This window comes from Phyllosticta citriasiana (assembly GCF_038021145.1).
Source record: "Phyllosticta citriasiana strain CBS 120426 chromosome Unknown IWZ02scaffold_1, whole genome shotgun sequence".
NCBI classification, from domain to species: Eukaryota; Fungi; Ascomycota; class Dothideomycetes; order Botryosphaeriales; family Phyllostictaceae; genus Phyllosticta; species Phyllosticta citriasiana.
In genome coordinates, this window is record NW_027117278.1 from 2780196 (window position 1) to 2803669 (window position 23474).

At 41.7% G+C, this 23474-nt stretch overlaps 4 protein-coding genes and 1 non-coding gene across 5 annotated transcripts; 1 reads left to right on the plus strand and 4 right to left on the minus strand.

Moving 5' to 3' along the window:
* Nucleotides 1-206: 206 nt before the first annotated feature.
* Nucleotides 207-1606, minus strand: IWZ02DRAFT_505340 (uncharacterized protein; the record flags this gene model as incomplete). Its single annotated transcript, XM_066770375.1, has 5 exons — nt 1360-1606; nt 1098-1275; nt 586-1058; nt 484-547; nt 207-449 (listed from the first exon to the last, which is right to left on the minus strand). Exons 1-5 carry the CDS (start codon nt 1569-1571, stop codon nt 207-209), a joined length of 1170 nt encoding a protein of 389 aa, XP_066627532.1. The 5' UTR covers nt 1572-1606.
* Nucleotides 1607-7442: 5836 nt separating this feature from the next.
* IWZ02DRAFT_369281 (glyoxylate reductase) lies at nt 7443-9810 on the minus strand (the record flags this gene model as incomplete). The annotated part of the gene is made up of 5 exons (XM_066764421.1): nt 7443-7547; nt 7635-7874; nt 8501-8907; nt 9409-9623; nt 9761-9810. The coding sequence occupies 5 exons, from the start codon at nt 9808-9810 to the stop codon at nt 7443-7445; spliced, it is 1017 nt and encodes a 338-aa protein (XP_066627533.1).
* A 433-nt stretch (nt 9811-10243) lies between these two features.
* Nucleotides 10244-13172, minus strand: IWZ02DRAFT_412772 (CCAAT/enhancer-binding protein zeta). Its single transcript, XM_066765736.1, has 2 exons — nt 13020-13172; nt 10244-12972 (listed from the first exon to the last, which is right to left on the minus strand). Exons 1-2 carry the CDS (start codon nt 13143-13145, stop codon nt 10414-10416), a joined length of 2685 nt encoding a protein of 894 aa, XP_066627534.1. The 5' UTR covers nt 13146-13172; the 3' UTR covers nt 10244-10413.
* Nucleotides 13173-13275: 103 nt separating this feature from the next.
* On the plus strand, nt 13276-15250 carry IWZ02DRAFT_496192 (glycosyl transferase). Its single transcript, XM_066770165.1, has 2 exons — nt 13276-13710; nt 13772-15250. Exons 1-2 carry the CDS (start codon nt 13393-13395, stop codon nt 14756-14758), a joined length of 1305 nt encoding a protein of 434 aa, XP_066627535.1. The 5' UTR covers nt 13276-13392; the 3' UTR covers nt 14759-15250.
* Nucleotides 15251-15261: 11 nt separating this feature from the next.
* On the minus strand, nt 15262-15342 carry IWZ02DRAFT_t9. The gene has a single exon. It is a non-coding gene; the product is annotated as a tRNA-Ser (tRNA).
* Between the last annotated feature and the right edge of the window lie 8132 nt (nt 15343-23474).

The following is a 23474-nucleotide window of genomic DNA, read 5'->3' on the forward strand; positions in this document are numbered from 1 at the left end:
ATATGCATGACTGACTTTGCTGCTACCATCTAGTATCCCATGCGGCTCTGAACTAAGGAATCCACTGCGCGTTTAACTTCTCTTCAACATCCTCTATATGCTCCGATGGAGCCACGAGCGAGCCTACAGGACTCCCCTGCTTGACTTTGTAGGGGAAGTCTACTTCTGTTCCTCATCTTAATAGTCATCGTCAGACTCTTCCTTGATCACGATGTCCTGCTGGCTCCCGGGGACAGGATTGGCGTTGGCTTCTGGCTGATTGAGTTGATTGGCAAACCGTCAATCTCAGCGCGAAGCGCGTTGTAGAAGGCAAGATCTTCAGGCGGGATGGTGCAGACGGTGAAGTAGTGTTTTTCTCCAACGTCAATGCGGAAACGCCCGATGCGATCAGGGCGATGGCCGTATCTCATCAGCTGCTCGAGCTGTGCACAATCTGTCAGAACTACTCGCTGTGATGATGTAGGGATTTCTGTAAATACTTACTGTTCTGCGGCGAGCCGTGCCCTCATCTTCCTTGCGATCCAGCAGACATTGGGACGTCCATGTTCTTCGCAGCGGCATTCATTTCGCTCAAAGCAGAGGGACCGGTCTCTTGGTTTAGGACTGCTCGCTATCGCGAAGTCTCTAACGGGCGACTGCATTTTGTGGGGCACTGCCATAGCTGGGGTGCGGCGTGGTATGTGACCCTCCAAGCCAGAATCGAGGCGACGTCGTTTCGAATCGGGGTTTCCTTCAGATATGCTGGCGGTAGGTCGGCAATCTGAACGCAACGAAGCCGAGGGACTATTGCGTTCAACAGTGCTGCATTTGCATGTGGTGGGGTTGACATTTTGATGGTAGAGCTTTGGCGGCGCTGGCTGGCTCTTGGGCAAGAAGCTGAAGAAATCAGGTTCCTCAGCTTGACTGGTGCGCTGCGGTAGCGCTGTTTGGCTGTCGATGCGAGCAGACTGCATGGAATTTGGCATTTGACTGGCTGGTACTGGCCTGTGGCGATTCGGAGCAGGCGGTGGCTGGAGCTTTTGGTGCTTGCAAGGCTTCAATTGAATGCACGGCGCAGACTCTTACATTTCGGTAGTCAGATGTACGCAAGGACGCACCTCTAATAGTCGTTCTACTGCGATTTTGGACTGTGCTGACAGGGCAAGAGGCTGCATGTCGCTGGCAGAATATAGTGTGGTAGGCGGCGGGATGAGAGCCGGTAAAGGCTGAACTCTGACCGGTGTTGAAGACTTTATACCGGCAGGCTGAGCAGATTGGACGAGGACAGACATGTTTCTGTGAAGAACATTTGAGGAAGGCCCTTCACTTTGTGCTCCGAAAGCCGGACGACCGAGCTTGGTGATAGCATCAAGAATTTACGCCGTTTGAGCTTGGATGGCAGCCAGGCCCTCCTGCAGCTCATCGAGGCACTCATCGTTTCCTCCAATGCCGTCAAGTACGTCATGGAGACTTTCCCGAGTTTCTGCCCGAAACTCAATCTGGCGGCTTGTTCTGTACTGTGCTTGAGCGTCGTTGCAGGCGGGTGGGTCGCGGTCCTTGAAGTTGGGGTCGCGTTGAGCGCCGGGATCCATGCTGGCGGTTTTGTGTTTGTGGCAATATTGAGAAAACGGAATGACGGAGTAAGATCTATGAACTGGGGACTCCATTCGAGGCTACTCTGAGAGCTGACTATATACTCGTCCTACTACTGCTCAATTAACAGGAGCAGTAGTAGCCGTCCCAAACTGCTAAGAGGCTAAATGACTCCATTAGGCGATAATTAACTAAGTCCTAATAACTAGACGCGTATAAGACTAGTAGCTAAATGGTCTTAACTAGCTTAGCCGCATGGTATTAGTTATACTAAACTACTAACATACCCCCTAGGATGAAAGGAGATAATAAGGAGAGTAGTAGTAGATATAGGAGTAGTAGTTATAACTAAATAGAACCTACTAAATCATCTATCTATACCTAATTAGGTTATAAAACCGGTAGTACTTAATTATTATAAGTAGTTTAGTAAGTCTATCTACGGCTATCTTATTAGTAGAGATGTAGGAAACTATAGTAATACTATCTATAACGGCCTATTTAATGTATCTATAATATAGATTAATATACTTTATAGTAGTATTAAATTTAGTACTATTAGTAAATCTAATAGCATTTTTATTATTATTATATAGCTAAATAGGACGTATATCTAGTTTATTATAGCCTATCTTATAGAGGAGTCGTGCTATCTAGATAGCTTATTTAATTATAGAAGTAAGATTAATAAACTTAGCCTCTATTATAGACGTACTAATAAGCTTTTAGTACCTACTCTTTACATAAATAGGACCTCCTAGAGCTATAATAATATAGCTAGATAAGGACTAGTAGGTATCTAGATTATCTATAAATATAGTATTAGTATGGATTTATAGACTAAGACTACTATCTTTACTAGAATAGAGTATAATACTATAATTATATACTCCTTATAAGTAGTAAAGGACTTAGCGCGCGGCTATAAGGTATTTAGGAGATAGGTTTTACGTATATTATAAGAGATAAGCTACTATAAAGAGTATAGATAGATAGTATCTTATTACGTACTATATAAGAGAACTAACTATCTTACTATATAGTTATTATCTATTTACGTTAATCTTACCTTTAAAGGCGCGTAATTTATAGGAATCTATTAGTATAAGGATACATGAAGCACTATCTATACTAAATTATAGGAGTATATTATGGATATATCCTTCTTAAGATAGCATAATTATGCCATTTAAATATTATTTAACGTGTATACTAAGGAAGTAGTATAGTTATCCTATATCCTTAAAGCGGAACTCCTTATAAAGGAGTAAGATAATGCTATTAACCTTAGTCTTAGTTTATATAGTAATATAGAGATCGTTAATATAGATAAGGATAAATGTTAGTTTATTATAGCATTACATAATGCACTATTTAGAGGGAAGTAAGTAGAAACTAAGATGCTAAAGGAAGTTATAGAGATACTAAAACTAAGTAAGTAGTAATTATTATAGGCTATAAAGCGCATGTTAAAGGCGCTAAACATAGTAGGGAATCTAGTATCCTAGAGGTATCTAGGTATATACTAAGGTCTTTAACGGCGTATTTAGGAATGCTATTAGAATATCTCCCTACTTATAAAATAGCTAGAAGTGTATAAGGATAGCTATATATAGCATGAAAGTAGAAAAGGTAATAACTAGTAATAAGACTTTAGACGTGTTAAATCCCTAATATTAGAGATTACCTAGAACTATAATATAGCTCTTATATATAACCTTCTTACCTAACTTATTAAGTTTATAGACCTATACCTATTATAATAGTAAAACCTATAAGCTATCTATTAGGTAGTCTATCTCTTTAAAGGTACTAGTATCTTATAGTTCCTTAAGTTATTTATCTATAGATAGCTTCTAATAGACTAATTTAGGGCTAGTAGTAGCTTTATGTACTAAATAAGGTAGTATCTTATCTAATAGGATAGTATCTTACTAGTAGTAAGTAGCTTTATCTACGGCTATAAATGTGCGTATATAGTAAGTAGATAGACGTAGAGGGCGTTCATTAAGTAGTTCTTTATTAAAGAAACGTGTTAGCTTACGAATCCGTAATAGGTAGTAAGGGGTTATTATAGGTAGAGTAGTTATAGGAGGTAAAGACGGTAATAGAGGTTAAGGTATTATTATAAGGTCTATAAGTACTAAATTAGTAGATCTAGCTCTCTAATTAGCTAGAGAGACGTTAATCTATTCTATCTTACTAATTATTAGTAGCGTGTTATTAAAGGCTTCATCTTTACTTTCATCTTTAATAACTCTACTACTATTATTAGACCTCTCTACTATCTTAATTACCTATTTAGTAACATGCTAGAGTGCTTTAGGCTAGCCGCTAATAGCCTCCTTTACTATTTTAGATAGGAGATACATAATAAATAAGTCGTTACTATTATCTATAGTTTTTATAGTAGGTTTATTATTCATAGTAATAGCTTAATTAGGCTACGGAGTAGGCCTAAAATAAATATCTCTTATATGAATAATGCGATTCGTATATAGGAGATATACCTAGAAGATATACTTACTATTATAGCTAATAAATAATCCTTACTTAGCTTATAGAGTAAACTTAGTGCTTTTAAGACGTCTCTTAGCTAGGATGTAGGCGTATACCGTAATGCTAAAGACTAGAATTAGTAGCTAAACATCTTCTTATCATCTAATAGCTTTATTAAAGACATTAACTAGAGTCCTCCCTATAAGTACGCGCGTTAGGAGTTAATTAAGAAGATAGACTACATGCTAATAGGCTTTAGTCTATAATATAGGAGGCGTATTTAATATAATACTTATAGAGCGTACTATACCTATAATAAGGTATACGGCTAACTTACTTACGCTATTCTACTTAGGTAAGTATAGAGCTATCTTTTTAACGTCTATATCCTTTTACTTAGCCTATATAAAGAGCTTCTAGCCGCTAAACTCTATACTATTATCTATTTATAACACTTTAACGTTATGATTAAACTATATATAGACCTACTAATAGAAGTCCTAGATACTCTAGAAGGCTTTACCCTTTATCTTTATAACGGATAGATATTAGAATTATAAGTAGTTATTAACTAGTACTATCCCCTAACGGGATCCTTTAAGGCTAATAACTAGTAGACTAAATATATTAACATGTACCTAGCTAAACGGAGTATCTACGTAAGGTATTAGTTTATATAAGATAGTCTAGTAGGACTTAGCTAGATAGTATAGTTTATAATAGAAGGCTAAATTACTAGTAGTAATTAGCTATCCCTAGTACTAGAGTTTCTATATTATGCTATTATAGACGTGCCTAAGCTATTAGTACTATATCTTATATATTACTACTAGAGTATCTATTATTATAGTATAGGCTTTTAGTATTTAATTATTTATAATGATCCTAAGAATGTTTACCCCTAAATTATTAGGGCATAACGCGATTATTATTCTATATAGTTACGTATATAAGGTACTAGTAAGTTAATTAAGATATAGGCTTTTATACTTTAGCTTAGTAGCTAAAATAAGACTAATTATAAGTACTAGTATATAGAGTACGCCCTTAAGCGTAAGAGTATTAACTACTCTATTTATTAGATAGTTTAGGATAATATCTCTATAACTAATAGCTATAGCTATACCTAGTCCGCATACTAGGATAGGATTCGTAAACTAGGAGTAGTTTAATAACCTACTTAAGTTTAGTATATAGTAGGTATCTATACTAGTATTAATAATCTATTCATCTTTTATTAATACTAGATAGATCTATAAGGTACTAAAGTAGTTTACTCCTTATACTAGAGTTATATTATTTATCTTAATAGATATAGCTATAGCTATAGGCTATTTAGATACTTAGTTATCTATAATATAATACACCCCTAGAACTAGCTTCTAGTAAGTAGGACGGTGTTTAAGGTATAGGTATCTATACTTTAGCTTAGTATAGCCTTATTTACTATAGTGCTTATATAACGGTTTATTTATTATAGGTTATTTAGATAGCTAATTAGTGTAAGTAGTAAGTATAATAGACCTACGGTTCTTACTAGCGCGTTTAATCTTATTAGTTATAGCGTAGAACATGTTATTAAATAATAGAGATATTACTTTATCGCGCTAATTAGTATATTAAGTTATATACTAAACTAGAATGTCATCCTATAGGTTTTCTAGTAGTAGGACGCATAAGATTTAGTCTTTAACTTCCTATTAGATGCGGCTAATATAAATCTACCTTCTCTTATTTAAGGTATTATAGAACTCCCTTATAGTAGTAAAATCACTATGCCTATAGAAGATAAAGTCTTTAATAACGTCTACTTTAGAGAGTACCCCCTTAGCGTTATATAGACTATAAAGCTAACTCTATAACGCGTAAGCTAATTAATTATAGCCTTATAGTTACCCTAGTATAGGGACGGATATTAGCATTATAAACTAGTAGATAAGATATATATCTACTACATTATCTAAAGTAGATAAGGGTAGCTATTTAAGTAGGTAATTATACTTAAATAGGCGGATCTATATACTAACTAGCATCTTAAAGGTGTTCTAGTTATCTAGTCCTTATAAGATTAGGATGTTTTTTACTAGGATAGTTAACTTATTATTAGAACTATTAATAATAAGCTTAATAGGTTCGTCCTTAGCTAGTAGTATTAAGGATAATAGTATAGAGGATAATAAACTAGCCCCTAAACGGTAATTAGGGCTAGAGGAGGATATAGTATTAAGGACTAAGGTATGTTTATTTAACTAGATAAGATGAAATAAGACGTTAATAATAAGTACTAAAGAGTAAGAGTTATTTAAATAAGTAGACTAAATAATAGGATAATTACTAGAGATGATTTAATAAGGGAGGTATACTATAATACTAAAAATAAGCTTAAATAAGTGATTATGCGTGTAATATATAGGCTTATAACCTAATAGAGTAAGATCTATGAACTAGGGACTCTATTTAAGGCTACTCTAAGAGCTAACTATATACTCATCCTGCTACTACTTAATTAATAGGAGTAGTAGTAGCCGTCCCAAACTGCTAAGAGGCTAAATGACTCCATCAGGCGATAATCGACTGAGTCCTAATAACCAGACGCGTATAAGACTGGCAGCCGAATGGTCTTGACTGGCTTGGCCGCATGGTGTTGGTTACACCAAACCACCAACACGGAATGTGGCAAACGCTGCGACCGAGGGGTGCTGGTGACAAGAGGAGGGTGAGGTGATGGTGTTGTGTGTGGGTGGGCGATGGAGGTTGGAGGAGGACGGAGGGTGGTGTCGCGACGCGGTTTTTTTTGGCCCTACCCAAACAGACACCACGCCAAGCCATTTTGACTCATTGTGGGTGGCAGGCACTGGCTAAATAATTCGCCAGTCCGTAGGCCTCAGGCTCCAGGGCTGTTAAGTCAACGCCGCCCAGAGAAAAATCGTCTGGTCCCGTAGTCTATTGCTTCAAAGGAACGTCTGACATCATAATATTCTACGCAGAGGGGCACCAAAGCAAGGGAAATATTCTGCTTGTTGCCCAAAATGACTGATGAAAACATGCGCATCCACTTCTCTATCTAAACATCTCATAGTGCTCATGTGCTGGAAACTCTGATGTTTTAAGACGAGTGGCCATAAGTTTTGGTGGGTATCAGGCAAGAGGGACATTGGTCTATGTTGTTGGTTCGATTCTCTGTCTTTCTGTCTTCCCCTGACCATCCATCCATCCATCTGTCTATACCGATTTCCAGGATGTGCACGAAAAGAAGTATATGATTAGCCATCAACCCCATCTCCAGTACTCACAGGGAGCGGAGCCTTCCTGCGCACGCACGACGAGTCTGCGCTGCGTCTCCGTCTTCTCCCCGGTTGCACAATGAAAGCTTAGAACGACTCGCCCTCCTGCTCGGGGACGATGCAGTTCATTGAGCCGCGCTCGATGGCCGCGCGCACGTTATCAATCGTCCACTTCTCCATCGCGGCTTGCGTCTACATCATGACAGGACTCATTAGCGACACAAATCAACAAAAGAACGGTAGAAACGCCTGGGTCTCCCGTCGTCATTATCAACTCACCTCAAACGTCCACGTCCCCATATGCGGCAACAGCATTACATGCGGGTTCGCCACGAGGCCCGGGTGGATCTTGGGCTCCTCCTCGTACACGTCGAGGCCGGCAGACCAGATGCGACCTTCGTCGAGGGCGCGCACGAGGGCAGCTTCGTCGACGACGGCGCCGCGCGCTGTGTTGATGAGTACGGCGCCGCGCTTCATTTGCGCAAATTGCGCGTCGCTGATGATGTGGCGTGTGTTTTTCTGTTTCGGGAAAATTTAGCGTGGTATCAGTCAGTGAGTTGGATATTGGTTGGGTTTGTGCTGCGGTTGAGGGGGCTGTAGGTCTCGGGTCGAGAGGTGGCGCGGGCGGATTCTGTCATTTTCTGGACATGAGACTGTCTTGCAAGTGCCGGCTGTGCTGGTGAGGCGGCTGGGTATCGACGGAGAAACCGCTGGCAGATGCTCATCTCGCGTGTTGTCCTTTGCGCGAGGCGAAGCGATGGCGAAGAATGGAAGCTTCGCCTCCTTTCCCTCTCTCGACCATCTTCTGCACCAGCTTCTCCCGGACAGTCGATGTGACGTCGAACGTCTGCGTCGATGGACAGAGCTGGCCACTCATTGACAAAGCCTTAAGGAGACTCCTTCGATTCTTTGACCCGTGATGGCTCGATCCTTGTTGACAAGCTCCCCGGCTTGAGGCAGCGGATACCAGAAGGTTCCAGTCCATAGGGCAAAGTGGAGTAGCAGAGGGTGGTCCTTGGGAGTCGGTCTTTTTGACATAGTCAAATGCGCGCTCTCGAGCGGTCTCGTAGCAGTAGAATCCGGCGCACTTCTTCCCTAATGATGGCCGTTCTCTCGACGCGAAAAACAAAGAAAACTCCACTCACGTTCAAAGGCAGATTCAAGCTGACAACATCACTCCTGCTCAGCAAGTCGTCAAACGAGACATACTCAGCCCCACCAGCCAACTCCTCACTCAACTTTCGCCTGTTATGGTAGATAACCTTCATGCCAAAGGCGTCGGCCTTCTTCTTCAAGTTGCGGCCAATGCCACCCATGCCGAGGATGCCGAGCACCTTGCCCTCGGGGTCGTGGCCCAGCGGCGGCAGCGTAGGCGACCCGCGCCACTGGCCCGCGCGCAGGTTGAGCATCGACGCGTTGAAGCCGCGCAGCGCGCCCAGAATGAGGAACATGTTGGTGTCGGCTGTCGCGTCGTCGGCGATGGACGGCACATTGGCTACGCGGATGCCATGCGCCGTACACGCAGCCACGTTGACTTGGTCGTAGCCGGCTCCTACGGGCATCAAAGTTAGCCGTGATTCTGGCGTTGATTCATTTCTCGTGTGGAGATTAGAGGACATGGGCAATGTGCGCAATTGTCTTCTGGATGCGGCTGTCCCGCTTCAACGCGAGTTGCTCCGTGAGGCGCAGCGGGGCGAGCGATTGAAAGCTCGATCGGCGGAAATGACGTCGTTTGGAGTAAGTTGTGGAAAATGCAAACACCAAAAAAAGACATTGAAAATGACGTCGTTTGGAGTAAGTTGTGGAAAATGCAAACACCAAAAGAAGACGTTGAAAATGACGTTTTGTTTTTGGCCTGGAGAATCTTCGGAGAACAGCCAAATTAGGCTAAATTGAAACTCGACGCAATCGTGTTCCACAACTTGATGCAAGAAATAGAATGCCTGGAGACAAAATGGAAAGATTGGAGGTTCTTTGACCGTACAAAGCCAGCCAAGACGACGTCGAACAGCCGACGGCCAAACTCTTAGTAAGAAAACAGAGAACCACATACCACAGTGAGCGAGAAATTTCAAGCTGGCTGGCAAAACAGAAACCAGCTCCTCATCAACCATGCCGGTGATGGAGATGCTGCCAAACGTGCGATACGCGGCCACGGTGCCATCAAGGGCGCCGCTCTTGCACTCGGCGATGAAGTCGGCGCGGTTCGTCGCCTTGGGCGTGACGAGCTCGGCAATGGACGAGAGAGCCTCCCACGTCTTCTTCTCGCTACGTGCAGCAAAACATCATCGTGTCAGCGAGGTCAGTCGCTTGGGGCGGGCTTGCTGCTGTGCCGGTAGCGGCGCCACCTGTATAGGTACGTGCTTGCCGCCGGCCGACGTCAGGCGCGTGATGCATGTACTTACTGGTCAATGTTACCCAGCAAGAGCGCCTTGGGCTTGCCGACAGATCCCATTTTTGCTGATGAGGAAAAAGCTCTGCAGGTGATAGTCTTGGTGTTGTTGCACGCGCGGAAGAGGCGTTGACTGGCAGATGGGCGCTGATAAAGACGGCTTGAGAGCTGGTTGCAAGAGGCAGCCGGCAGCGAGGCAGATAATGTGTGGCGAATGAGACGCGAGGTAAATGGCGTTTTGAAAGGACGAATGGAGATGACGATCATTGATAGTTGTGGGCGATGGAGCAGAGAGCCGGATGTTGCCCCGCGCGAGATCGGAGTTGAGGCGGAAGAAGCCGAGGACGACGACAGAGCTTGGTGGAGAGGACGATGACGATGCGACGACGAGCAGTCTACACGTAGGTAGGCAGCAGATGTGTATGTAGTCTTAGAGATGGCCGTTTGAACAAGCTTTGTAGGGTCCCAACGGCCGCGGTTCACGTTGCACTATCTTATCCATGACAAACGGCCCATTAGCCTTGATTACTTGTCCGCTTTTGGCGTGCGAATCCTGGACCCTGCGACGAAAAATGTCGTCGTTTTGGGTTCCATCACTAAAGCTCACCTCCATGGCAAATTTCTACTATTTGGTATCTAGCAAGTAAACATGTCAACTTTTGTCCATCAGTACTCCTCCTCATCCTCCAACAATTTGGCGTAATCTTCGGCGCTGGCAAACGTCGGGAGATGCTTCAACTTCCTCTTCTTCTTGCCCCTCTTGTCGCCTTCGTCTCCGTCTTTGCTCTTCTTCTGGGGCGCAGCATCCTCCTCTTCCTCCCAGTCTGCCTTGTCATCGCCCTCCGGCAAGCCTTCAAAGTCACTTGGTAGCTCCTCGTCCGACCCCAAGAATGCTCCCTCATCCCCACTGTCCAACTCCAAGTCCTCGCCTTCTTCTGCATCGTCAATATCTTCGTCCTCATCTGGTGCCTCGACAATGACGACGCCACCATCATCATCGTCAACTCCGTCGTCACCCTCGCCCATGGCATCCTCCAATGCCTCGAGGTCGTCGTCACTTTCATCATCACCAGGCCCCTCCATCTCAGGTCTGCTACCCACGAGCGCCTTCCAAATCTCATCTTCTTCCGCATCGCTTCCCTCTGCATCTTCATCCTTTTTGTCTTTGCCCCTTTTCTTCTTATCCGCCGCTGCCTTCTTTCCGCTTGTCTCAAAGTACTTGTGGAAAAAGACCTCGTCCACAGGTACTTGCTCGACCTTTTGGCGCCAGAATGCTTCACTGTTGACCGGCGCCTCGGCGCGCGCTCCATCCCGATTCCGGATCAGCAAGTCGACACCTGTGGCGCCAGCCATCGGTTGCATGATGCTTGTGCCCTTGCCAGCCGTCGGCTTGGATTTGGCGTTGCGGTATGCGAACCGGTCGAGGAAGTGCATGAGCGTGTGCGAGCTGGGGTCGGGCTTGGGCGGCATTTCTTGGTCGTAGAGGAAGCGCGTGGCGAAGAGGGAGACGGAAGGATGGAAGTGTGTGGCAAAGGGGAGAATTTCCCACAGACAGGCGAGCTCTGCGTGGGCGTGGTCGGGGTCGCGTTTGCGGCCATCGTAGTGAAGACGAGATGCTGGTTTTGCGGGTTTCGGGGCATCGCTCGCCGCGGCTTCTTCTGCATCCGAAGGAGCATCAACGAAATGCTCTTCTTCGTCGTCATCGTTGATTTCTGGCGTCGAGAGCATCGCCTTGATGCTGGGAAAGACTTTGGTGAGTTCGTAGATGAGGTAAAGTACGCTACACACAAAAGGCGGTTCGTGGAGGGTGATTATTTGCAAAAGACGCTTTACAAATGCCTTGACGCGCTTGATACTGACGTCGGCCTTGAGCGACTTGTAAAGCAGGTTGAGGTACATGATTTGTTTTGACGAAGTGAGAAGACGAGGGTCGAGAAGTGACTCGTAGAGGGTTCGGTAGAATCTGTCGGTGGAAAAGTGCTTGGCCGCCGAGATTTGCTGGATTAGGACCAAGGCTTGCATGGCCGTGTTGAAGTTGGAGGAATGGGTGATGCGGAAAATGGTGTCGAGCTGCTTCTCAAAGGCTTCATCATCAGTCTTGGCATATGGGAATGCGCGGTTGACGCCGGTGAGAATCGCAGCGGTGAGCTTGTCTGCCAATTCCGTCTCCTGCTTTCCTGCCAGTTCCTGCGCTTTTTGTTGCTTCTGAGCCTTTTGCATGGCCTTTTTTCCTGCTTTGCCACCACCTCCTTGAGTCGGCTTTTGAGTCGTCGCGTCCGGTCTTGGGCTTTGCTTCAAAAGGCTCAAGAAGAGAGAAAAGTAAATCTCCATCAATTTGTTTGCCACCTCTTGCTCCTTTGTACTCAGTATGGTCTGGTTGAGAGTGATGATGGCGTAGTATTTGGCGTGTTGACTTTGGTGCGGTCGGAATAGCAGTTCGGATTCAATGGATCCAATGACGACGCTCTTCATGACGGGGTGAGAAATCTGGAGTTGGAGAAGCAGATACGACGCTCTGGACGCAATCTTCTTTTCTTTGTCGCCGAGCTTGTTGACGAGTAGCCTGAGCAAGTTGTCCTCTTGTTCCGGCTTCTCCTTGAGCAGCTCGTAAACGTAGGTGATGGATCGACTTCGCGAGTATTCGACCTCGTCGTTGCACCAGCCCTCCAAGACCTTGAGCATCTCAAAGTACGTCTTTTTCAACCAATCTTCATATGCCCAGACGATCAAATGTACGTCCTCGACTCCAGGCGGCAGTCTTTGGCCATGCTTCCAATTCGAGTTATTTCCAGAAAAGGCAGCGAGAAGCGCAGGCTGTTTGGCGAAGGAGCGCAGTTTCCGCTCCGGAGGCAAGACGACACCCGAGCCGAGCAAGTCTTTGAGCGCACCCAGGGCCATGAGCGCCTGGTTCCTGCTCTTCTTCCTTGCCAACCCGAGCAAATTCTCAAATGCCTTGGTAGTATGAAGCGGCGACTCTTGGACGAGCAAAGTCAGAGCCGACACCTTGTCTTCCAGCGTACCCGAGGACATGATTGTCGACAAGAACTTATGTGACGAATCGGCCGACATGTTGTTGTTGGCGTAAGTCGTGTTCTCTTTTTCCAGAAGAGAGTCGGCATATTGTTGGAGCTCGTCGAGTACATGGCGAGGTGGCGGGATGACCTTGTCAGGAATCTCTATTTCGGGGAGCTCAGCAGCGTGCCAGTCTGGTCTCGGTTGAAATGTCTAGAGGCGTTAGCACGAAGAAAAGACGCGGGAAGCGAGAGATGTACCAGTGTCGCCTTTGGGCGGCCTTGTGGCTCACGCTGGGCCTTGTGAGCGTGGCCGGGCTTGTCATTCTTTCGGAAAGGTTTGTCGGTGCCGTGACGCGACTCGGAGGCCGTCCGCTTCTTCCCCATGACGATAGAGGGTGGTGTCGTGGACCGAAGACGCGCGTTTAGAAAATTGTCGCCAAGATGCGGTCGGGTAGATCGACGGGCCGGGGTCCCTGCTCCTGCATCTCATGCTGCCCCGCGCTAGTGAGCTTGCGTTTGGTTGACTTGCAGCCATTCGGGCCCAAACAAAGACTCGCAAAAGAAATAAAGAGAAACACTCCGACTCCGACTTTCAATTCGAACCCTCTCCCAATCACTCGTCTCACCAACAATGGCTGAAGATCCAAAGATCTCAATTACCCCACTGCTCAAGCGCCTTTGGCCCGACTTGCCAGACCCAAATGCCCCGCCCGTCGCCGCCAGCGAAATTGCCCTGGCCGTCTCGCACATTTTTACAAATAGCCTTTCTCCGGTCCAGACGGGCGCTCTCTTGACTGCTCTGCATTTCAAAGAGCATGACCGCAAGGCCGAGGTTCTGTTTCGTTGCGCCGGTGCCATGCGCGATGCTGCTGCGCCCGTCGACAAAAAGGCCCTGCGCCAGGTTTTGCGAGACGATGGTCGCAAGGAGGGAGCATACCGGGGTGGACTGGTAAAACATGACCAATGGCTGGCGGGAGCCAATTTCGACACTGGGGCTGACACTCTCCAAGTGCGACATTGTAGGCACGGGGGGTGACTCACACAACACCTACAACGTATCTACAACCTCTTCGATTCTCGCCTCGTCGCTCCTCCGTCTAAGTAAGCATGGAAATCGCTCCTCGACGTCCAAGTCGGGCTCCGCCGATCTTCTCGACAACACAAAGCCGCGCGCTCCGGTTCTGAGCGCCGTCAACCCAAACACCTTGGCCACCATTTACAGCGAGACCAACTATGCCTTTCTCTTTGCGCCGACCTTTCATCCAGCAATGAAGTATGTCGCGCCGATCCGCAAAGAACTTGGCTGGCGCACAATTTTCAACCTGCTAGGTCCTCTAACGAACCCGGTCGAGTCGCTCATCGAGGCTCGCGTCATTGGCGTTGCGCGCCGCGACGTTGGACCCGTCTTTGCGGACATTTTCAAAATGGCTGGCGCGAAAAAGGCCCTTGTTATTTGCGGCAATGAGGACTTGGACGAACTGTCGTGCGCGGGTCCCAGTCAGTGCTGGATGCTCAAGGAGCGGCAAAACCCCGACTTTCGTGGACCCAAGGATGAGGAGGACGAGGAGTATACGACGTCGGACGACGATGCACCTCCGCGGACATTAGTTGATATCGAGCACTTTGAAGTGACGCCGGAGGACTTTGGCCTGCCGCGGCACCCATTGACGACCGTCAGCCCTGGCAAGGAAGCTCACGAAAACGCTGCAATTCTGATCAAGCTGCTCAAGGATGAGCTTCCCAAGGACGATCCAATTCTTCACTTTGTTCTGATCAACACGGCGGCTCTATTTGTGGCGAGCGGCATCTGCGAGGCCGACGAGAGCAACATGGGTGCCGGTGACGATGGCAAGGTCATTACCGAGAGGGGTCCCGGAGGACAGAGGTGGAAGGAGGGCGTCAGGAGAGCTCGCTGGGCCATTGAAAGTGGCGAGGCGCTCAAGCAGTGGGAAGCTTTTGTCGATGTCACGAACCGCGTCAACAAAGGCATGAGCTAGGGCACCCCGACGCATGCGCTACGGCGGGACTATTCCGGGGTGTTTCGCAGTCGGCTAGTTTCCTTCTACGGATGCAACGGTCGACCTCCGGGCTGATCAACTTCTGTCAAAACTTTGCAATTCACAAACTATTATTTGACGGATGCAAAAACTGCATGCTCGACACGTGCGTCTCCGGCGTGGTGAATCTGGAGCATTTCGCCATCTGCTAGTCTTCTTTCGCGAATACCATAGGTCGATCCACGAGCTGATCAACTTCGGTCAACACTTTTCGAGGAATTTTCGCTTAATACTTTTCAATCTTCACCCAATGGCTTCCTGGAATCTCCATTCCGCCCCAAACGTCAAAAATACAGGCCGTTTGTTTCCTGTCGTGGGGTCTCAACATGCCTTCCCCCCTTCCGCCCCCTCCCATCCCTTGCTTCGGATCGACACCACGAAGTCTCCCGGCTCAAGAGAGACAATCCAGGACTCAAAAAAGTGCAAAAAAGAAAAAGAAATGCCGACGCCGGCAGGATTCGAACCTGCGCTCCCGAAGGAAATAGATTTCTAGTCTATCGCTATAACCACTCAGCCACAGCGCCGAATCGATGATGTGGTAGACGTGTAATTAATTAACATAAACCCAGTGCGCGCGTGAGTCCCTTTCGTGATTGATTCATTAATTCATTAATTAATTATTTTACGTCTTACTAGAGCTATAGGCTATCTAAGATAGAGCTATCTATAGGGGATACTATATATATTTATAAGGTAAGTAGGGATGCCTAGCTAAAGAATCTTATATAATAAAGTATAATTCTTAGTATAATATTAGTATAGGGTTATTATAGATAGATAGTTTATCTAGGCTCTTTTTAGGTAAGGGGGGGCTAAGAACTAGCCTTCCTACTATTATCTAAGTAGATAGGTAGTATAAAGTAAGAGTAATAAAAGAAAGGGGGGTAGAAAGAAGGTATATATAGAAAAGTAAATATAGTATAGGGTAGTAGGTAAGATAGATTATATATATACTCTACTATAGCGTTCTAGTACTATCCCTAATAGCATAATTTTAAGGTAACCTAATATTTATACTAGGGGGATAGCTTTATTAGATAATAGGGGTAGTTTAGGTCCTAGGAGTAATAAGTACTATTATAGTTACTATACTTTAACGCTATATAGGTATATTTTATACCTCTCTTTATATAGTAGTTATAGTCGTACTTTTCTATAGTATAGGGGCTAGTATATAGTAAGCATTTAGTCCTATTATAATACCTAGAGGAGCTATAGCTAAATTCTTAATACTTTATATATTATATATCTAGAGTAATCCTAAGGAGTTTTATAACCCTTATACTTACTCCTATAAGATAGAATAGCTTTAAGATAGCTATCTCTACCTCTTTTACTATATAGAAGGCTATAATAACTAACCCTACTTTTTAGGTAGCCCTTCTTTTAGCCGAAGTAAGCTAGTATAGAGTTCTAATAATAGAAAGGCTAGGATTAAAGGTATAGACCTCTTCTATAATAAATTATCTAATATAAAGTAAGCGTAGGTCTTTAAGAGGGATACTATAGGTAATAACCTTATACTAGGTTTAGTTCTTCTAGACTATAGCGTCTAGGAATAGGTAAGTAAAGAGGTCCTTATAGGAGGTAAGGAATTTAGAGTCGTACTAGGGTAAGCTAGTAAGTAGGATGTTACCCTTCTCTATATATATTACTATTAATATAACTAGGCTAGATATACCTACGTTCTTAAAGGTATTATTAATGTTATTTTATATAGAGAGAGGGTTAAAGTCTAGGAAGGGACTTTACTACTAGATAATAACCTACATGTCCTATAGGGTCTTTAGAGGAGTAGTAGCTAGCTTTATAGTTATCTTTAGGTAAGGAGTTATTATATATAGTTTTCTAGTAGTAGTTACTTTCTAGGCTTAGGTTATATATAATAGGTTAGCTAGAGTTATAGGAAGAATAACTAGCTTTTATAGCTAGTAAACCTTTACTCCTAGCGTATAAGTAGTATTTTTAAGGGAGTAAACTTAAGTAGTAAGAACTAATAATATATTACCTACGTAACCTATCTTAGTATAATTCTATAGGATATTACTAAGGTTATAGAGTCTTTACTTCTTACTTATATTATATATAAGGTTTATTATATATAGGATATAAGAGAGTACTATATTAATTACCTCCTAGGTAGTATTAAAGTTTAGATAAAATCCGAACCTAGTCCTTTTTCCTTAGTAGGTAGGGTTAGGTTTAGAGGTATCTACTAGAATAGTTCTCTTTAGCATAATGTACTATTTCTTAATTAGGCCTAGTATAATAATTAGTAGGGATAATAGGGGGATAGGGCTTATAGGGAAGTCCTAGTCTATTTCCTTAGGTTTATTAGCTAGTTAAGTAGGTAGTAGGCTAGGCGGTATAGGGGTATCTTAGTCTATTTTCTTAGGTTTATAGTTATAGCTATCTAGTAGAACTAGGTTAGGTAGGGCCTCCCCCTAGGGGGTAGGTATAGGTATACTTATAGTATAATACTTTAGTATTACGGTTTCTAACTATTTACATCCTTAGATAGATCCTATAGTTAAAGCGTTAGGCTTAAAGTACTAATTCTCCGTATATACTCACTTAGATTAGTACTTTAATCCTACTATTATGAGACTAGCTTACTACGACTAATTATTACTATGAAAAAGGAGTTAATTTACGTGTCTATATCTTAATCTCCTAACATTTAATTAGTTATCTATAGATAATAGAGTAGTAGTAGCTAGATAATTAGGCCGCCTAGTAGGCGGCCTTATAGTAATAGTAGTAAGATAATTAGGCCGCCTAGTAGGTAGCCTTATAGTAGTAGTAGTAGGGGTTACCCCTAGATAAGCAGGCCTACCTTATAGAATAGGCATACTAATAGTAGTAGGAAGCGCTCTATATATAATAGTAGAACTAGTAGCTATACTACTAACTAACCGCCGGTCTATTAGATCCTAACATTATTTAGTTACTATAGTAATAGATAGCCTACTAGGCTAATAAGAAGGAGCGCGAATACTAAGTAGGTAAACTAACTAAGATCTTACTAGAGATACCTATTTATAAGGGTAATAGAGATAGACTAGATACGTAGATAGATATAGTTCATAATAAGATAAGCCTAGACTATACTAACTACGCGCTAAAGACTTAGTTATTTACTATCTAGGCTAAACTTAGTGGTAAAGCTACCTACTAAATAACGCCCTAGTTTAAATAATATAGGGATGATCCTAGTATAACCTTTAAGTAACTACTTACGTATCTAGAGCTAATCTATAGTAATCCTTACTAAGTAGTAAATGCGTAATACTAGATATACGCATTATACTAGTAGGGAGTACCGTTCTAGGAGTTTTTTACCGAGTTTAATTAGGTCTTATAGTTAGCTAGGAGTAATAAGTAGCTAGATTTAGCTAAGATCGGCCTCCTAGAGAATATACTAAGCCGTAAACTATTAGCCTAGATAGTAGGGTTAGCCTTAGGAGGAGAGTCTTAGGACTAATATATAGCCCTTCTTACCTAAGTTAGTAATTCCATAGAGAGATTTAGAAATAATAATAGTAGCGCGCGTAACGGCGGTTACTAGGCTAATAGCTAATTCCGTAAAGGCAGGTTAATAGGTTAGACCCCTAGTAGTACTATAATAACGCCGTAAGGACGGTTAAATTAAATAAGTACCACCCCTAAGGCTATAGAATAGGAGCCTACTAGTCTAGCCCGCTTAGCTATCTAGTATACTAAGTAGGTATTAGATATAGAAGTAAGCTAATAATATATATCTAAGCTCTATCTATATTACGGTAGTAATACTTACTTTATTAGTAAGTACCTATATAAGCCTACTCATCCTCCCTAGGCTATAGTAGTCTAGCCGTTACTAGAGGATAAGACTAAAGATGTTAAGGAGCCTAAATTAGGAAATAAGGAACTCTAGCTATAGTTACGGTCCGGAGTAAAGTTACGAACTAGAGGAGGTTAAATAGTAGGATCGTAGTCTATTAGTATAAGGCTAAGTAGTATATAAGGAGTGAATCCCTACTAGTATTAGCGCTAGTTAATTAAGTATCCTATACTAGAACTCTTATTAATTTAGGGAGTAAACTATATATAATAGTAACCTCCTAGTTTATAACGCGTATAAACCTCCTAGTCTATAAAATTACGCCTATACTAATACTTAGACTAAAGAGCTTAGGATGGTTAGTAAAGATAGTAACAGAGTTTACGCTTAATTTAGAAGGATACTTAAGGATAATCCTTACCTATATAGTACCCTAACTTCCTAATAGTATTAAGTTACTAATAGGAGTACTATAGCTCTACTAAGAGAGGGTCCTACTAGACCTATTAGCTAGGAGCCTTATATTTAAAGATACCGGCCTAATAGTATAGAAGGAGGGAAGATTAGAGGTTAAGGATAGAGTCTACTTTACTTAGGCTATCTCTACCCTAGCTTACTAACTACTTACCTAATTAGTAGCTAAATAGTAGAGAGGATACGTATTTATAGTAAGTCTTACTAATATTAATAAGGCCTTAGTAATAAAGCTAGTTATTAGTAGTAATAAGATCTATTACTATCTACCTAAGTAGATTAGTAATAAGTACTTACTATTATTTAATAAGGCTCTTATAGATTTACTCCCTCCTAACTAACTAGGAATTAACTATAAGATTAAGCTAAATAAGCTACCTAATAGGAAGGACCTAGACCCTCCCTAGGAACTACTATATAGAATAAGCCGTAAGGAGTTACTTATTCTACGTAAGATGTTATATAAGCTCCTAGAGAAGGGGTTTATATACGTAAGTAGCTCTCTAGCCGCGGCTCTAGTACTATTTATAAAAAAACCTAGTAGAGAATTAAGGTTTTATTACGATTACTAAGCTCTTAACGCCCTAATAAGGAAGGACTATTATCTACTCCTACTAATTATAGAAATATTAGCCTAGATTAGATAAGCGCGCTAGTTTACTAAGCTAGATATAGTCTTAGTATTCTACCGCGTTTATATTACTAAAGGAGATAAATAGCTAATAGCCTTCTATACCTAATTTAGACTATTTAAGTAGTTAGTAATACTATTTAGTCGTACTAACACTCCTAGTACCTTTTAATAGTATATTAACTAGGTACTAAGAGAGTTTCTAGATAATTACACTTTAGCCTACGTTAATAACGTTCTAATTTTTATAGAGGGATCCTAGAAGGAGCATCGCTACTAGGTTAAGATGGTAATAGATTACTTACTCGTAGCGGGCCTCTATATTAACATTAGGAAGTATAAGTTTAAGGTCTAATTAATAAAATACCTTAGCTATATTATTAAGGCTAGATAAGGAGTATATATAGACCTATCTAAGGTTAAGGTAGTAAAGAACTAGGCTAGACTAACTACCGTTAAGGCTATATAAGGCTTCTTAGGCTTTACTAACTTTTATTATCATTTTATTAGTAGTTTCTTAGAGATTATAGAACCTCTTATTAGGCTTACGCGAAAAAATAAGGAGTTTAGATAGGATAATAAGACTAAGAGCACGTTTAAGAGGTTAAAGCTAGCATTTATTAAGGCGCCTATACTAATATAGTTTAATCTAGAAAGAGAGACGGTATTAGTAATAGACTTATTAGGTTATGCTACTAGGGGAGTCCTTTACTAACGTAATAATTAGGGAGTCCTCCGGCTAACTACCTTCTACTTAAGAAAGAGTAACGTACATAAAGTAAACTATAAGATCTATAATAAGGAGCTCCTAGTAATTATTAAGGTACTAGACGAATAGGATTACCTATTAAGGAGCGTTAGTAACTTTACTATCTAGATAGACTATAAAAACTTAGAGTACTTTATAACTAGTAAGTAACTAAATAAGCATTAAGTCTACTAGGTAGAGAAGCTTAGCCGGTATAACTTCATAATAGTATATATCCTAGGGAAGGATAACACTTAACTAGATATACTATTATAAAGAGAGTAAGACCTATCTACTAACGCGGATAATAGCCGCTTAAAGTACCGCTTTACCTAAATACTTAAGTCATTACCTACTAGCCTTATAATAATAAAGGCTAGTTAAGAAGAAGAACTAGTAGAGGAGGATACTATATAGGCGTACCCTATCGCGTTAGGCGGTAACGATACCAGGGGTAAATAGATAACTAACGCGTAGAGAGAGTTAGTAGGAGAGGATAGAGCTTACTAGGCCCTAAAAACGGCGGTGCTTAGTAGGAGTAGAATAATACTAGTAGAGCTCTCCTTTAGTAAGATATTACTATCTAACTTAATAGTAGATAATAAGGATAACCTTTATTAGCGTAGTTACTTATAGGTACTAGATTCTAAACCCCTATAAACTAGTATCCTCTAGATAATATATAACTCTCTAGAGGCGATCTACCCTAGTAATAATAAGATAGTATCCTAGCTCTACCGTCTTAAGTTATTTTAGCCGAACTATAACGTGTAGGTAAAGCGATTTAGGTGTAATTATAACGTCTATAGAGTAACTAAATTCTAGAGAGACTATAAGTAAGGACTACTCTAACTACTCCTAGTCCTAAATTAATAGTAGTAAGAGGTATCTATAGATTTTATAGGCCCTCTTATAGCTAGTAAGGGGAATACCTACATACTAGTCATCATAGATAGGCTATTAAAAGGCATAATCCTAGAACCCTATTATGACCTAATAGCTAAAGCCGTAGTAGTATTATTCCTATAAATATACTACTAGCACTACGGGTTACCTAATACTATTATATTAGACTAGGGTCCGTAGTTAGTAAGTCTTTTATAGGAATACATCTATAAACTATTAAATATTCGGCGGCGTCTCTTAACGGGTTACTACCTAGAGATAGATAGTTAGACTAAGAGAGTAAATATAGAGGTAGAGTAGATGTTAGCCGTGTTAGTTAACTAAGCGTAGGATGACTAGGCTAACTACTTACTAGTTATTAAGTTTACGTTAAATAATAGGATGTTAGCTACTATAGGCCTTAGCCTATTCTTCTTATCACACGGTTATCACGCTAACCCCTTATAAATAAGACTCTTAGAAGTCCCCTAGCGCATTACTAACCCGTAAATACTAGTAGCGTAAGGTAATACTATTAGAGGCCTAAGAATAAGTCTAGACTATTCTAGACTCTTCTAGACCTCTTCTATTACTAAGAACTTATTCCTACGGGTTCTTTTAGATTCTAGCCCTTATTCTAGATTGTCTTATTACTAAGGCCTAGAATCTTCTAGTCTAGATTAATTAGAAATCGTCTTCTATTAATAGAAGAACCTATTACTAATTACCTAGAGATAGAACTCTCTAGAATCTATAGGTTCTTCTATATAAACACCCTTAGGTAGCCTACTAGTTAGTCCTTTAAGGAAGTTCTCTTATAGTAAAGAATCTACTACATTCTCTACTATAAACCATCTACCATATAGTATATAATAAAGATATTACTTATTTTTATAGAATACCGCTAATAGGTTATGAGCCCAGCTAATAGTAATCTATAGATTACTATATAGCTTACCTTATAATTTATAAGTAGGATTTTACTTCCTTCCCTACTTATAAGAAAGAATATACTATTCTTTCTATACTAGACCGCTCTTATAAGTAAGGCTTAGTAAGACTATCTTAGTAGATAGCTATTAAGCTAAACTTATAAAGAAGTCTAGGGAAAGCCTACTTATTTATATAAGTAAGGCATTTTTTAGGGTAAGGACTAGTATCCTAAGCCCTATCCTTAGGCTCTTAGCCTATCGAATTTTTCCTAGGACCGTTAGGCCTATATCTACCTAGGATTTTATTCTAGAACCTTCTAGTAGTCTAGAATAGCCTTATTTACTACCTATTCTTTACCTTTCTCCGCCTTTCTCCGGATTTCCTCACATTTCTATTAACTACGTTGATATAAGGTGTAGCTACGTGGCCTCTATACTATATTAGGCCTAAGTGTTACCCGTTTATACTAGTTCCCGCTAGTGTCTTGGCACGAGGAACACTAAAACTTCACGACACTTCGAAACGTTTTCGACCCGCATCGACCCGAATACTTTGCTTAGTAAGCAAAGTCGTATACCGTTTTGAAGAGAAAAACTCGGCGGACAAGGATCTAAAATCAGATTTTTTATATCTCTACTCCCGGCTAAGTTATAAGAGAAAACATCGATACTCTAATAATCTCCCTACTTTCTATTAGGTGCATCAGGCCTATTAGCACCTAATAAACTTCGAGACTTCATATACTTATAGTTTCCGCTTAAAACTATAAGTACATAGAGTTTTATACTCTAAAGACCTCTATAAGGTATAAAATCTTTAATATACCTTAAGAAAGGAACATCTTCTACTAGGAAATATAGGAAAAGAATTCCCTAGCATTCCTAAACTTAAAGGCCCTAAGAACTAGGAGTCTTAGCGATCTACTATAAATGATATAGTGATTATAGAAGGGCTAAAAGCCTATCTAGACTCTAAATCTTAACCTAAAGTAGAAGATCCTACCTAGGAGGTTAATAATACTAGAATAAGGACTTTCATTAGGACCTCTATAGATCCTAAACTTTATTCTAGCATTGCCCATTATAGAACTGCAAGTTCTATAGGAGAAGCCCTTAGAAAAAGATGTGAATCTAAGGGACTTTCATAGGAAGTCTCATACTTT